Source organism: Talpa occidentalis, unplaced genomic scaffold (assembly GCF_014898055.3).
Source record: "Talpa occidentalis isolate TD23 unplaced genomic scaffold, MPIMG_talOcc4v2.1 talOcc4.12, whole genome shotgun sequence".
Lineage (NCBI taxonomy): Eukaryota > Metazoa > Chordata > Mammalia > Eulipotyphla > Talpidae > Talpa > Talpa occidentalis.
The window spans coordinates 71,187,988-71,203,013 of NW_023601212.1; the positions used below are offsets into that span (position 1 = coordinate 71,187,988).

General features: G+C 40.8%; 2 protein-coding genes across 2 annotated transcripts; both read left to right on the forward strand.

Annotated features, from left to right (window-relative positions):
- Nucleotides 1-491: 491 nt before the first annotated feature.
- LOC119241416 (olfactory receptor 6N2-like) lies at nucleotides 492-1,490 on the forward strand. Its single transcript, XM_037506700.2, has one exon. It carries the CDS (start codon nucleotides 515-517, stop codon nucleotides 1,466-1,468), a length of 954 nt encoding a protein of 317 aa, XP_037362597.1. The 5' UTR covers nucleotides 492-514; the 3' UTR covers nucleotides 1,469-1,490.
- A 9,123-nt stretch (nucleotides 1,491-10,613) lies between these two features.
- Nucleotides 10,614-11,567, forward strand: LOC119241415 (olfactory receptor 6N2-like). The gene has a single exon (XM_037506699.1). It carries the CDS (start codon nucleotides 10,614-10,616, stop codon nucleotides 11,565-11,567), a length of 954 nt encoding a protein of 317 aa, XP_037362596.1.
- Nucleotides 11,568-15,026: the final 3,459 nt, after the last annotated feature.

Sequence of the window (15,026 nt, forward strand, 5' to 3'; positions counted from 1 at the left end):
TATCCTCATCACAAAATTCAACGTGTAAAACTCCACTGAAGGTAAAACTATGGCCGGTGGGGAGGGAAAGCATTTTTCAGGAGGGGACAGCATGTTTGGGGAGGGAACAGCATGTTTGGGGTGAACATATGGTATAGAGATAGCCGGAATGCAGTTATAGTATATCCGTTCAAAGTCTGATTTTTGTTAAATGGTATCTACATGGAATGAAAAGTCTCATAATCTTGCTATTCCTGAGTTTTATCGTCTGGAAAATAGGTATAACAACCACACTCATTGGGTTTGTGAAAACTGATTAAGATATGGAATGCCAAACACTCATAAAAATGCATGATGCTGAATGAGTGCTAATAAGAGTTAGTTATTATTAATTTTAGAGTAGTATGAGTAGTAGCAGCACTGGTAATGAAAGTGTTGCCTTTAAATAAAAATGATAAAGAGAAATGAAGTTCTGAACTGGACAGGGCAGTCACCTCAAATCTACTTTCTCTCCTTTCCTCCCACCCAGTCTCCCATGGAGAACCACAACTCCTCCAGGCTGTCTGAATTTGTGCTTCTTGGTTTCCCCAATGTGGGGCCCATCAAGGGCTGGCTTTTTCTCCTGCTGCTGCTGGCATACCTGTTCACAGTCTGTGGCAACTTGCTCATCTTCCTAGTCATAAGACTGAATGCAGCTCTACACAAACCTATGTACCACTTTATCAGTATCCTCTCCTTCCTGGAGCTGTGGTATACAGCCGCAACCATCCCCAAGATGCTGGCTAATCTTCTCAGTGAGAAAAAGACCATTTCTTTTGCAGGCTGTCTCCTTCAGACCTACTTCTTCCACGCTCTAGGAATCTCTGAATGCTACCTTCTTACTGCCATGGCTTATGACCGATATCTAGCTATCTGCCAGCCCCTCCACTACCCTGCAATTATGACCCCAGCACTCTGTTTCAAGATGGCTGCTTGCTGTTGGACTATAGGCTTCCTGACTCCCATTACTGAAATCAGCCTTGTCTCCCAGCTCCCCTTTTGTGGCAACAATAAAATTCCACACATCTTCTGTGACTTCCCACCTCTACTCGGCCTGGCCTGCAAAGACACATCCATTAATGTGTTAGTCAACTTTGCCATCAATTCCTTCTACATGCTTCTTACCTTCCTCTTTATTATGTCTTCTTATGGAAGAATCATTGTGGCCGTATTTAAGATAAAGTCAACAGCAGGGAGGAAGAAGGCCTTCTCCACTTGTGCCTCCCACCTCATTGTGGTCTTCCTCTTCTTTGGGAGCATCATATTCATGTATATTCGGCTAAAGAAGAGCTACTCACCCACCCTTGACAGGACATTTGCTGTGGTCTACTCTGTAGTAACACCCATGGCCAACCCCATCATCTACAGCCTTCGTAACAAGGAACTCATTAAGGCCATCAAGAAGACCGTTTTCTGCAAAGAGGACAAAACAAGTCCCTCTCACCACTGACTTTCTGCCAGGGTCCTTCCTGTGCTTCAAAGTCCAGCTGATAAAAAGTCCTGTGTGTTTCTGTCCTGACCTTCAAGAATTTTCCCCTCATCATGCACAAAATGGATTCCATCTCCTCTTACCTCCTCCAAGGTTTTATTTCTGTGTTTGGTTTTTTTTTTTTTTTTTTGTCAGTTTTCTACACCGTCACCCATTCTATTTTTTACTTAATCATATCTTCAACATTTAACGATACCTTAGTGTCTCTATTCTAACAAAAAGGCACACACATTTCCCTCAATACACATTTCCAGCCAGCTCAGTCTATTTCTCTGCTCCCTTTCCAATCCACCCTCTCAAGTAACTGATGGCACAGCTACCTCCTGCTCATTCTTCCTGCTTACTTTGCATTCCATTCCAATCTGACTTTGGCTTAGACCTTTAAACCAATATCAGCCAAGGTCAGTAATGACCTTCATACTGCCAAGCCCGCCCATTGATCCTTCTTGTCCTTTATCTTGAATTCCTGATGCACATGACAAATGACTGCTTCTTATTTAATAAAAAAAATCATTTATAATTTCTTATGCTATCATTCATATCATGTTTTTCTTCCTATCTCTCTAATGGGTCTTAAATGCAGTCTCCTTTTCCCTAGAGCACTGTCTTTCAAGGTGCTCAGACCTATTCCTGTGCTTTCAACTCCATCCTTATCCCTGCCAATAACTCTTGAATTTACGTCTCTAGCCCAGAACTCTCTTGTGAGCTTTAGATTTATGCATCCAAGCACCTACTTAACGATCCTATCTGGAAATTTAAAACTCATGTCAAATAGGAAGTCTTCCTTTCTTCCTAGGCTCTGCAAGAGTTCTCACAAGATTAACACTTTTCATTCATTGAATGTTTAGTAACATCACAGGTAAGTCTTCAAATTTCCAACCTGAAAGTTATGCTTTTGTCCCTGTACTGGGGCCAAAAAATTTCAGATAACTATTTCATTCTTCCACCTCTAGTTCTAATACATTATTAATATATGGTGAGCTTTCCTTAAAATATATCCTAAAATGTTTTGCTTTCTTTTTTGTTTTTCTTTCTCTCCTGATATAAATCTCCAACGTTGCTCAACTGCATCAATACACTATTCTGTCTACTCTTTATGTTCCTACTCTTGCTTCATTCTATATATCTTCCACATTAAACTAAAGTAACATGTTCGAAACCTAAATTGGATATGCATTTCCTAATACCATGAAAGATTCCCAGTTGCATTTAAGATAAAATCTAAACCTCATTATACCTTGTAAGGCTCAACAGATTCCTTCTGCCTTCTCCAGCACTTGCTCCCGGCTCTTCTCCATCAGTCCCTCTTAGCTAGCCACATCATCACTGAGTCCTGCAAATACCTTCAGATTAAGATGTGTATGGTTCAGGAGCTTTGCACTGTCTCCTCACCCCTGAGCACTTCATGGACTCATTCTTCATTACTGAAATGTCTCCTTTAAAGGACATTCTCTTTGGAGAACTTTCAACACTCATCTTAATTTGTTCTCTTTATTCTTTCTTTCGAATTATATTTTGTGTTCTTCAAAATTAACATCACCAGGGCCTGCCTCATGGCCCAGGCAGTTGAGCGCCGCACTGTGAAGCTGTCCGCAGCCTCTGCAGTGCGGGTTCGATCCTGGCCGGTCGGGGAGAAACCCACATGGTGTCTTGCCCACTGCTCCCCTCAGCAGTGTATTTTGTCAGTCTACCTGTTCTGTTCCCTTCTCTGTCTCTGGTGAATCCTCTCACCCTCCCATGCATCTGGCCTATACCCCAGGTCTTATATAAATAAATCTTTAAAAATAAATGTCACCACTTATATGTTTAGGCACATTTGTATATATGTATGTATGTATGTATATATATGGTTTGTCACTCTTTCCAATAAGCCTATGAACTGCATTTTGTCTGTAATCATGCCACTATTGTTAAGTGCTATATGTCCAGTATAGCAAGTATGTAAACATAATGTGTATTTAATAAAAATGTAATGAATGAAAAATGTAATAAGTTATCCACTCTTTTAACTGCCATATTTTTCATTAAACTAAATAATATGGTCTAACAATAATCCTGATCCTATCCTGATTCTAATCACTACTGGAGTCCACTCCCTTGTTAATTACTAATACTGAGAAAGAATTAAATGCTGATGTCTGTAGCATCTCCCTGCTCTCTCACATCTCCTCCATTCTTAGTTTTAGTGTAGCAGAACCTAAATTTCCATAGAACTCAACTTTCTTCTGCCTGCTTCCTATTTTTTTTTTACTGCTACTATCTTATTTTTTTAATGGACCAGACTATAACCCTTTTATTATGCAGAACCTAAAGCTAGGCAGAGAGATACAAAATGTGTAAGATAGAGAGTAAGTAGGCTACCAATTAAAAAATTATTGAAGTATAACATACATACAGCAAAGTATACTATAGAACACAAATGTGCAACTCAATGAGTTTTCGCAGATTGAACTCTTTTATGCAGTGAGTTTTCAGATCATAAAAAGATCATAGGAAGCATCTCCAGAATTTTCCCATGCACCTAAATATGTTCACTCTCTCCCTTTCTCAGTTTACCTCAATTAGAAACAATAACCTAACACCTGCTAATACTGTAGATGGATTTTACCAGCTTTGTTATTTTATATAACTTGATTTAAACATTCTATGCTCTTTTGTGTCTGATTTCTTTCCTTTTTAAAGAATAATTTGGTTGAGGTAGCATTATTTTATAACATCATATCAGTGTGAGATGCATAGCATTTTAATTCTACATTTGTAAGCACTGACTATGAACACCAGCAAATGAGTTGTTTCTCTCCATTACCACACAATCTTCTGTCTATGAGATTCACCTGTTGTCTTACTTAGTTGTACGTCTTCTATTCTTTTCTGTAGAATTCTATTATGTGACTATACCACCACTGATGAACATTTCAATTGTTTTCAATTTTCCCTTATTAACACTACTATGAATTTAGCCACACAAGCTATATAGTGCTCATATGTTCTCCTTGTGGCTGGTGCATGTCTAGGAGTAGATTCACTGTGACATTGGACATTCATCTTTAGTGGATATTACATCAGCAGGGCACACCAAATATTAGGGGGCAAATACAGCAGGATCATTACTGGTTGGGAATTTCACAAAAAAGGCAGGAATTTTTTTTTATTTTTTTAAATAAATTTTATTTTTATATTCCCCATACAATTGCAACCCCCTTATTTTGACCCCAGTCCCTCCCCTCCCCGCCCCCCACCCCCCATAAAGTGTCTCTGGTTCATAGTTTTTTGTTGATTTTGATTTTCACTTTCTTACTCATTTTCCTGGTCCCTTATTTAAGTTTTCTATATTCCTGCTATGAGTGAGACCATCCGGTATTTTTCTTTTTCTTTCTGGCTTATTTCGCTGAGCATGAGCCCTTCCACCACCATCCATGTTGCTGCAAATTGCATGTGTTTATCTAAAAAAGGCAGGAATTTTATTAAGTATTGTGATAGATGTTTTATGATGCAGATTAACAAGTAAAAATTTTTAAGTAAATTTAATCTTAAAAATTAAATAAATAATAAATTTCAGATAATCAGATGAAGTGACTTGCTGTTTAATGAGCAGCATTAGCAAAATACAGAAACAAGAAAAAAAATAAGGACTTAAGGAATATTAAGTAATATGCCTTAAATTCTTTATTTTCAGGGAAAGTCACTTTTTACTGCCAAATACATAGAGTTCTTATCCACTACTACACACTGAAAGAGAATCATTCTCTCACCCCCAAATGCCTCCAGGTCATGATCCTTTGTAGTAGACCTCCACCAAACTTGCAGCCCCTCACAGCCATTACTTCCTATGTTTGCCTTTTCCAGAATGTATAAAAAGTGTAGACTGAATATTGTTGTCAATGGAATTAATGAATCTGTCATCTTTCCTTAGCATAATGCATTTGGAGCTCATCCGAATTTTTGCATGCATCTGTGGTTTATTCCTTCTTAATGTTGAGTATAATACTCAATTGTATGGACTACCACAATTTCTTTATCAAATCCCTAGCCAAGAAACACATGAATTACTTCCAGTTATTCATAAATACTTCTAGTTATTCATGTTCTGTAAACATCAGCAAATATTTATAGCTATCAGGAAAAGTTGTAAAAAATTATCAGGAAAAAGCAAAGGGAATGTCTGTTAGGCAGATTTTAGTGCCTTCTCCACGGGTAGGAATTTCTGGGATTTTGTCATCCTTCTCTTCCTGGAAATCTTCCCTAGAAAAGATTTCCCTTAGAAATTTAAATGTCTCCTGTAACTGCCTGGCTTTCAGAACTACTCCTCAGTCTGCTCTTTCTTAAAAATAATCAGCCTAAAATAGTCCATATGCTAAAAAACGTATTTTGGGGTGGAAAATTCTGTTACCCTTAAGTCGCTAGGCAGTAAAAAATTACAAAGAGTTGTTTAGTGTAGAAGCAGCTAGGCCATCCAGGTGAAATAAACAAGCTTCAAAATATGAGTGGCATCATTTTTACTAAAAGGAAACATTACCACTTTATAAAAGATTTCTGTTTCTCACCTGACATTCTATTTGTTGATATTTAAGACAAGTATTAAATGAAATTTGTTAATTAGATGAGCATCTCCAAGCAATGAATGAGGTGTTACCTTGCTGGAGTTCCAGGATAGACATATGCAAAAACAAGATTTTATTTTAGAGTATTCCTGGTAGGGGAGACTATGATATAAAAACTTAGGAATCTTGCTGATTACTAGTTTCATATAAACTCTTCATAGCCTTGTTGCTCTTTCCAAGGAGTGAGACAAACTGAAGCCAGTCTGAGAAAAAGTTGACCAGTATATTAAGGATAATAGGAAGGTTCTTCAATGGAAGGAAAGATCCTGGAGGTAGGACATTTGCACTGTGCCCTGAAATCATGGGACTTGGAGTTATGTTGGATCCAGAAGGTTGTTTTAGAACCATCTGGTGGAGGGGACAAGGAGTGGATTTTATTTCATGAAAACTGAATTTCAAATAATTCACAGTTGAACCACAATCATGGAGGCTTTGTAATGTAATAACTCCTCAATAAGAAAATTATTACACTATTGGAAACACTGAAAAAGAAAGTGGTGTAGTGTCTGGGAAGGAAATAAAAATATATGGGTCAGCTAGCTTGTACTAGACTTTGTTTTCTGCCCATTATGTATTTTATCTGAGAAAGATATAGTCAAAGCCAGCCATGATATCCTCACTGAAAACCAACATCAACCTGGTTATTCTGACCATGAAGAGCGGGGGAGGGGGGAAGACCACTTAATATTCATGTATAAGCAAACCTGAAAGTGAGTTCAATCTAGAAATTACATGGAAAAGCATCTCTCCTAGTTAATGAGTGCTGATTCTTTATAAAACACAGGCTTAGTCTTCCTTCTAGATAAAATTCATTAAGACACTCAATCATAGATTGATTTCTAGTAGCAGACAGGATCCAACCCATGCCAAGCCCAGCTTCATTTCACTCTCACCCAAATCTTCTCACAGGAGACCCCACCCCCCATCCTCCTCCAGAACAGGCAGCTCCTACAGGAGAGACTTCTCAAGAGAAGAGCAGTGTGGGACTGATTCAGGCACAAGAATGGGGAAAGTAATTGGTTGAAGATGATGGAATATGGAATTGTCAGAGAATATGTGTTTATGGGAGTTGTAATGGGGGTTTGGGGCCATCTCTTCAGAGCCAGAGACCAAGAATCTTTGTGTAGAAGTCATAAAGGTGGTGTTGAGGATGGGAGGGGAGGTAGCATGCACTAGGGAAGGCCTTCTGAGCCCTCCTGTGGAAGACAGACTGACTTCTTTCTCCAGTGCCCTCCTGGGAGCCCAGCGAGAGTCACACCTGCCTCTGTGGTTGGGGTCTCCCATGCCTGTGGCTGTCATGGCCTGAAGCACTCAAGGTAACTCTGGGGACTCCTCCCATGGAGTGGGACTTGCTGATAGGAGGAGAGGAACCTGGACCCTGTCTCAGTCTAAGCATATATCGGAGGCAGGAAAGAGAGCCCTTCATGCTCTGTGACTGGTAGGTGATGGGGGCACCCGAGCGGAGCAATTGGGTTCTGAGAGGTGGGGCCCATAATAAGAGACCTGAAAGAGACAATATTTTGAGATTCATAGTGGATTAGTGGGAAGATGACTTAAATGACTCGGATTTGGAGTGTTCAGTTTTCAGAGTCACAACGTAGTAGATTTAAAGTGTACTTTGAAAGCCATCAAGCCTACTATCCTCCCTAGTCAACACTTAAATCTATTCTACAACCAGAGATTGGCTAGTGCCTGCTTAAAAAATGCTGAGACATGGGTAGATGCATCCTGCCTGCCTGGGCAGAGGTGGAGGTTTCTGAGAAAATCATTCATGCTGAGGCAGCTGTGACAAGGCAAGAGACTTGTGTGTCTCAGCAGCAGCTGTATTTGAAAAATTGGGTGGCCAGAAAGGGTCACACAGGCTGTCTCTAGGAGGCTGAAGACACTTGGCGATGTGAAATTTGAGATGGAGACAACTACAGAGTATTCCTGAAACTCTTCCTTGTTCCAAGTCCTCACTTGACCTGCAAATACAGTTGCTTCAGAAAAGCTAATTTGCAGAAAGACAAAATATCAGTATGGTCACCTACAGCCAAAGGATGAACAAAAAATATGTTTTCAATTACATTTTTCTGGGTGGGTAAAAGTACTGGGGGTTCTTCAACAGGATTAGGAGGTGGGAGGTAAAACTGTCAGAGAGGCTTTTGTTTAGATATATGGAGCTTGAGATATTGAGAGGACAGAGCATGTTCAGGTGCAATTGAAAAACATAACTTACATTCAGGCCACAAAAATTTAGACACATTCACTGTCTTTATGGTATGTTCATTGTTCCAGGCATTGGTAGGGGAATAGACAACAAGTAAGGAGGTGTTGCATGTACCCTCAAAGAGCCTACCAACTTCCAGGAAAGACAGACTCACTACAGAGGCAGCACAGCTGCTACGTGGAAGCTGCAAATGTGCAGGACATAGACCAAGGAAAAGGTCACTTTTTCTGGGGTGTCAGGGAAGGCTTCCCTAAAGAGTTAATGTTTGAACAAATTTTGAAGGATGGCAAGCAGTTGGCCAAAGGAGGAAAGAGGACAAGAGCAAAGCAGATGCAAAGTGAGGAGCGGCAGGTGGCAGAATTGTGATCCAGCAAAGATTTATTTCTACACGACTGTGTCCTGCAATTGCAGAGGTGAGTGCAGGGCCCCATTTCAGCAGAGGAGATCCACGAAGAGAACCTTCAACGCTAACTGCTTTGAATAAATTTAGCCTTTAAAAATACCATGCCCAGGTATTTATTTTAAAAACAAGACACATGGGTTTAGAGGCAATGTTTGTGTTTGGATGAGTGGTGTGAGTTGGAGGGAAAGTTTGGGGGAGTTAATCTATTTAGCAAATGAGTTGTTAAATTAATTTGTTTGATTAAAATCTATTTAATCAAACAATGTGATGTCCTTATGCCTGGTATTAGGGTCACAAAAATGAACAAGAGAGAGCCACTTATCAGCGTGGCTAGAGTTTTGACAGCTTTTTGATGCAGAGTGAACTGTGGGTGGCTGACGCTGGTTATCATGATCATGAATTTAAAGTCATATTGTTGATGTTTCTTCTTGTTCATTTTTGCTTTTATGTTAATTTACTTTTTGCCTCCTCTTTACATTGTGCCTAAGAACAATTTGAGAATTCAACACTTGTTTGCCATGTATTCCAGTCCTATATTTTTATAAGTAGGTTTCTGAAATATAGGACTTATGTTTATGGCCACTTTATGGTGTTTGTTTTCTAGTCAGCTTCTCTCCAATGTTCAGTCTCTCCACTCAGGAATACTTTCCCTCAGCAATACTGCAAGGCAAGCTCACATCTTCATCTCTGAGCTTGGAGTGAAAGTATTAAATATCAGCGATGTTTTAAACTCCCTATCTGGTTATGTAATTTGTCCACTCTCCCTGCCTGCCTCTCTGCACCTATGGCACAAGGGCCTGGATCCCAGAGCGAACCATCGCAGCTCCTTACCACACAGGGACTGGACTTCCCTGCCCACACATGACCTTCTGTGCAAAATATCTTCTCTCTTTTGTTCAATTGTTACTTTCAGGAAAATTCAGCCCTAGGCTTCCTCCTGTGAGAAGCCTTTCTCCATCATCCTGGAGTCAAAATAAGTTCTGAGTGTTCCCTGTGGACTGGACTAAGGGGTGGGTCTACCTGACACCGACGTGGGCCCTGGTGGCTGGAGTCTTACCTGCTATATCTGCATTCCTTGTACCTGCACATCTGTATGTATCCCATGACGGTTTACAGAAGAGAAGTGAGTGATAAGAAGAGACTTTTCCCCGCATTATCCTCATTTACAAAATTCACCCATTGAAACACCAAAGAAGGTAAAATTATGGCCTGGGGAAGGGGAAAACATTTTTGCAGAGGGGACAGAACATTTGGGGATGGGGTAAGTTATTTAGGGAGGGGCCAGGAGATTTGCAGAGGGGACAGGATGTTTTGGAATTTGAAAGGTTGTTTGTGGAGATGGGTGGAATGTTCGGGGTGGATGGTAGATGTTTGGGGAGGAGGGCAGTGTTTGGGAAGGATATAGGGTATTTGGGGAGGGGACAGCATGTTTGTGGGGGGAATAGACTATTTGGGGTGGAGACAGAATATATGAGGAGGGGGTAGAATGTTTAGAGAGGGGCAGCAGCATTTTTGGGATGAACACTTGGTATAGAGATCACTGATGTGGAGTTATGGTACATCCATTTAAAGTCTGTTTCTATTACAGGGTATTGATAAGAAGTAGAAAAGTTTCATAATCTCTCTATTCATGAATTTTATCATCTGAAAATAGGTATAACAACAATCCTCATTGGATGTGCAAATTAAGTAAAATATTGAATGCCAAATACTCATACAATGCATGATGCTGAGTGAGTGCTAAGAGTTTGCTACTATTAATATAAGAGTAATATGGGTAGTAGCAGCAGTAGTAATTAGTGTTGCCTTAAATAAAAGAACAATAAAGAGAAATGAAGTTTCTGAGCAGTCATCTCAAACCCACTTTATTCCTTTCCCCCCACCCAGCCTCCCATGGAGAACCACAACTCCTCCAGGGTATCTGAATTTGTGCTTCAAGGTTTCCCCCAAGTGGGGCCTATCCGGGGCTGGCTTTTTCTCCTGCTGCTGCTGGCATACCTGTTTACTATCTGTGGCAACTTGCTCATCTTCTTAGTCATACGGCTGAATGCAGCTCTACACAAACCTATGTACCACTTTATCAGTATCCTCTCCTTCCTGGAACTGTGGTATACAGCCACTACCATCCCCAAGATGCTGGCTAATCTTCTCAGTGAGAAAAAGACCATTTCTTTCACAGGTTGCATCCTTCAGATCTACTTCTTCCATGCCTTAGGGTCCTCTGAATGCTTTCTTCTTACCGCCATGTCCTATGATCGATACCTGGCCATCTGCCGGCCCCTCCACTACCCTGCAATTATGACCTCAGCACTCTGTTTCAAGATAGCTGCTTGCTGTTGGACTACAGGCTTCCTGTGTCCCATTTCTGAAATCAGCCTGGTCTCCCAGCTCCCCTACTGTGGGGACAATAAAATTCCACATATTTTCTGTGACTTGCCACCTCTGCTTAGCCTGGCCTGCAAAGAAACATCTGTTAATGTCCTAGTCGACTTTGCTGTTAATTGCTTTGTCGTCCTTGTACCCTTTTCCCTTATTATGACTTCTTATGGAAGAATCATTGCGGCTGTACTGAAAATAAAGTCAACAGCAGGGAGGAAGAAGGCCTTCTCCACTTGTGCCTCCCATCTTATTGTGGTCTTCCTCTTCTTTGGGAGCGTCATCTTCATGTATGTACGGCTAAAGAAGAGCTACTCACCCACCCTTGACAGGACATTTGCGGTGGTCTACTCTGTAGTAACACCCATGGCCAACCCCATCATCTACAGCCTTCGTAACAAGGAACTCATTAGGGCCATCAAGAGGACCATCTTTTGCAAAGAGGACAAAACGAGTCCCTCTCACCACTGACTTTCTGCCAGGGTCCTTCCTGTGCTTCAAAGTCCAGCTGATAAAAGTTCTGTGTGCTTCTGTCCTGACCTTCAAGAATCTTCCCCTCATCATCCACAAAATGGATTCCGTCTCCTCTTACCTCCTCCAATGCTTTGTTTCTGTGTTTGTTTGTTTGTTTTCTATTTTCTACACCTTTACTCATTCTATTTTTTACTTAATCATACCTTCAACATTTAAACATGCTTTAGTGTCTCTATTCTAACAAAAAGGCACACACCTTTCCCTGGATACACATTTCCAGCCAGCTCAGTCTATTTCTCTGCTCCCTTTCCAATCCACCCTCTCAGGTTAACTGATGGCACAGCTACCTCCTGCTCATTCTTCCTGTTCATTTTGCATTCCATTCCAATCTGATTTTGGCTTAGACCTTTAAACCAATCTTTAGCCAAGGTCAGTAAGGATTCTAATCACTACTGGAGTCCACTCCCATGTTAATTACTAATGCTGAGAAAGAATTGCTAATGCATGTAGCATCTTCCTGCTCTCTTCCATCTCCTCCAGTCTTAGTTTTAGTGTAGCAGAACCTAAATATCTACAGAACTCAACTCGCTTCTGTCCACTCCCCAGTTTGTTTTACTCCTAGTCTTATTTTTTTTAAATGGCCACACTATAACCCTTTTATTATGCAGAACCTATAGCTAGGCAGAGAAATACAAAATGTGTAAGATAAATAGTAGGTTACTAATTAAAATATTATTGAAGTATGGCATATGTACAGCAAACTATACTATAGAACACAAATGTGAGACTTAGTGAGTTGAATGAACTCAATGTGTTCACAGATTGAACTCTTTTATGTAGTGAGTTTTCTGATGATAGGAAGCATCTCCAGAAATTTCCCATGTTCCTATATAGTCAATCCTCCTTTTCTCACCCTCCCTCAAGTAGAGTCAGTAAGTGAACAACTATTAATACTGTAGATAGATTTTACCTGCTTTGGTATTTTACATAAATTGATTAAATAATCTATGCTCTTTTGTATGTGATTTCTTTCTTTTTTAAAGTTTATTTATTTATGCATACAAGAACTGGGATACAGGCCAGAGGTGTGGGGTGTGAGGAGATTCACCAGAGACAGAGTGGGGAACAGAACAGGCAGACTGACTGAAATACACTGCTGAGGGGAGCAGCAGGTGAGACAGGAGAGGTCTGCTGTGCCACGTGGGTAGCTCCCTGGTGGAGGCTCTAACTCATGCCGCAGTGGCTGCAGATAGCTTCATAGGTTCTGTCTTAACCTCTTGTGCCACTAGGGAGGCCCAATTCCTTTCTTTTTTGAAGAATAACCTGGTTGAGGTAACATTGCTTTATAACATATCAGTTTCAGATGCATAGCATTTTAATTATCTATCTGTAAGCACTGACTATTGAAAACCACCAAATGACCACGTTCTGTCCATTATCACACAATCTTATGTCTATGAGATTCACCCCTTTTGTCTTAGACAGTTGCAAGAATTCCATTCTCACTGTGTGGAATTCTATTTTGTGACTCTGCCACCATTGATGAACATTTCATTGATTTCCAATTTTCCCCTATTAACACTACTATGAATACAAGCAATATAGCGCTCATATGTTCTCCTTGTGGCTGGTGCATGTCAGGGAGTAGACTCATGGTGACATTGGATATACACCCATTCATCTTTAATGGATATTGCATCAGCAGGACTCATCAAAATATCAGAAAAAAATCCAGCAGAATCATTACTAGATAGGGAATTTTCAAGAGAGAGGTAGGAAGTTTGTTAAGGGTTGTGATGCTTTGTGACAGACATTTGAAAGTAAAAAATTTAAGTAAATTCAGTGCTAAAATTAAATAAATTTCTTGTAATTAGGTAAGATGATTTAATGTTTAATAAACAACATTAGCAAAGGCACAGAAACAAGGAGAGGAAGGAACTTAGGGAGCATTAAGTAGTATGCCTTGAATTTCTTTTTCTCTTATTTTTCCTTTTTTTTTAAGATTTATTTATTTATACAAGCACTGGGTACAGTCAGAAGCACGGGAGGGTGAGAGAATTCACCAGAGCCAAAGCGAAGAGCAGAACAGGCAGACTGACAAAGTACACTGCTGAGGGGAGCAGCGGGCGGCAGCGGGCTGCAGGAGAGGTCTGCGTGTCACGTGGGACCCTCACCAGCAGCCAGGGATGGAACCGACGCTGCAGAGGCTGTGGGCAGCTTCGCAGCCCAGCACTCAACCACTGCACCACCAGGGGAGGCCCTATTTTTCCTTTTTTTAAAAAGATTTATTTATTTATGCATACAAGAGCTGAGGTACAGGCCAGAGATGTGGGAGGTGAGAGTATTCACCAGAGACAGAGTGGGGAGCAGAACAGGCAGATGTACTAAGGAGAGCAGTGGCGAGACAAGAGAGGTCGGCTGCACCACATGGGTCAGCTCCCTGCCCTGGGATCGAATTCGTGCTGCAGTGGCTGTGGACAGCTTCATAGTGCTGTGTCTTAACCCCTTGCACCACCAGGGAGGTCCATTATTTTTCCTTTTTATTTTTTAAAGATTTATTTATTTATGCATACAAGAACTGGGGTACTGGGCAGAGGTGTGAGGGGTGAGAGGATTCACCAGAGACAGAGTGGGGAACAGAGAAGGTAGATCAACTGAAATACACTGCTGAGGGAGCAGCAGGCAAGTCAGGAGAGGTCTGCTGCACGGTGTGGGTCACTTCCCTGGCTGGGGATCAAACTCATGCTGCAGTGTCTGCGTCTTATAGTGCTGTGTCTTAACCATTTGCACCACCAGGGAGGCCTTATTTTTCTTTTTTAAAATTAAGATATATAGGGCCTCCCCTGGTGGCGCAGCGATTGAGCACTGGGCTGCGAGGCTGCCAGCAGCCTCTGCAGCGCCGGTTCGTTCACCGGCCGCCGGCAAGGGTCCCACCAAAAAAAAAAAAAAAAAAAAAAAAAAAATTAAGATATATACACACATGCAGAAAAAGCCACTTTTTTAGTGCAAATCTCTATGAATTTTGACAAATACATATGATATAACCACCACTACACTCAAGAACCAGAACGAGTCTATTAGCTCCAAATCCCTCCAGGTCATGATCCTTTGTAGTCAGCCTCTACACACTTGCAGTCCCTGGCAACCATCAATTCATATTTAGTTCCTATGTTTGCCTTTTCCAGAATATCTAAAATGTATAATCTTTACATTGCTGTCAATGGAATTAAGGAATCTGGTGTCTTTCCTTAGCATAATGCATTTGGAGCTCGCCTGTATTTTTGCATGCATCAGTGTTTTTTTTTCCCTTTGTTGTTGAGTAATATTCACGTAAGTGGACTACCACAATTTCTTTATCAAATCCCTAGCTGAGACACACATGAGTTATTTCCAATTTGCTATAAACATTTGAAGTTGTGAAAATTTATCAGGAAAAGCAAAGGGTATGGCCATTAG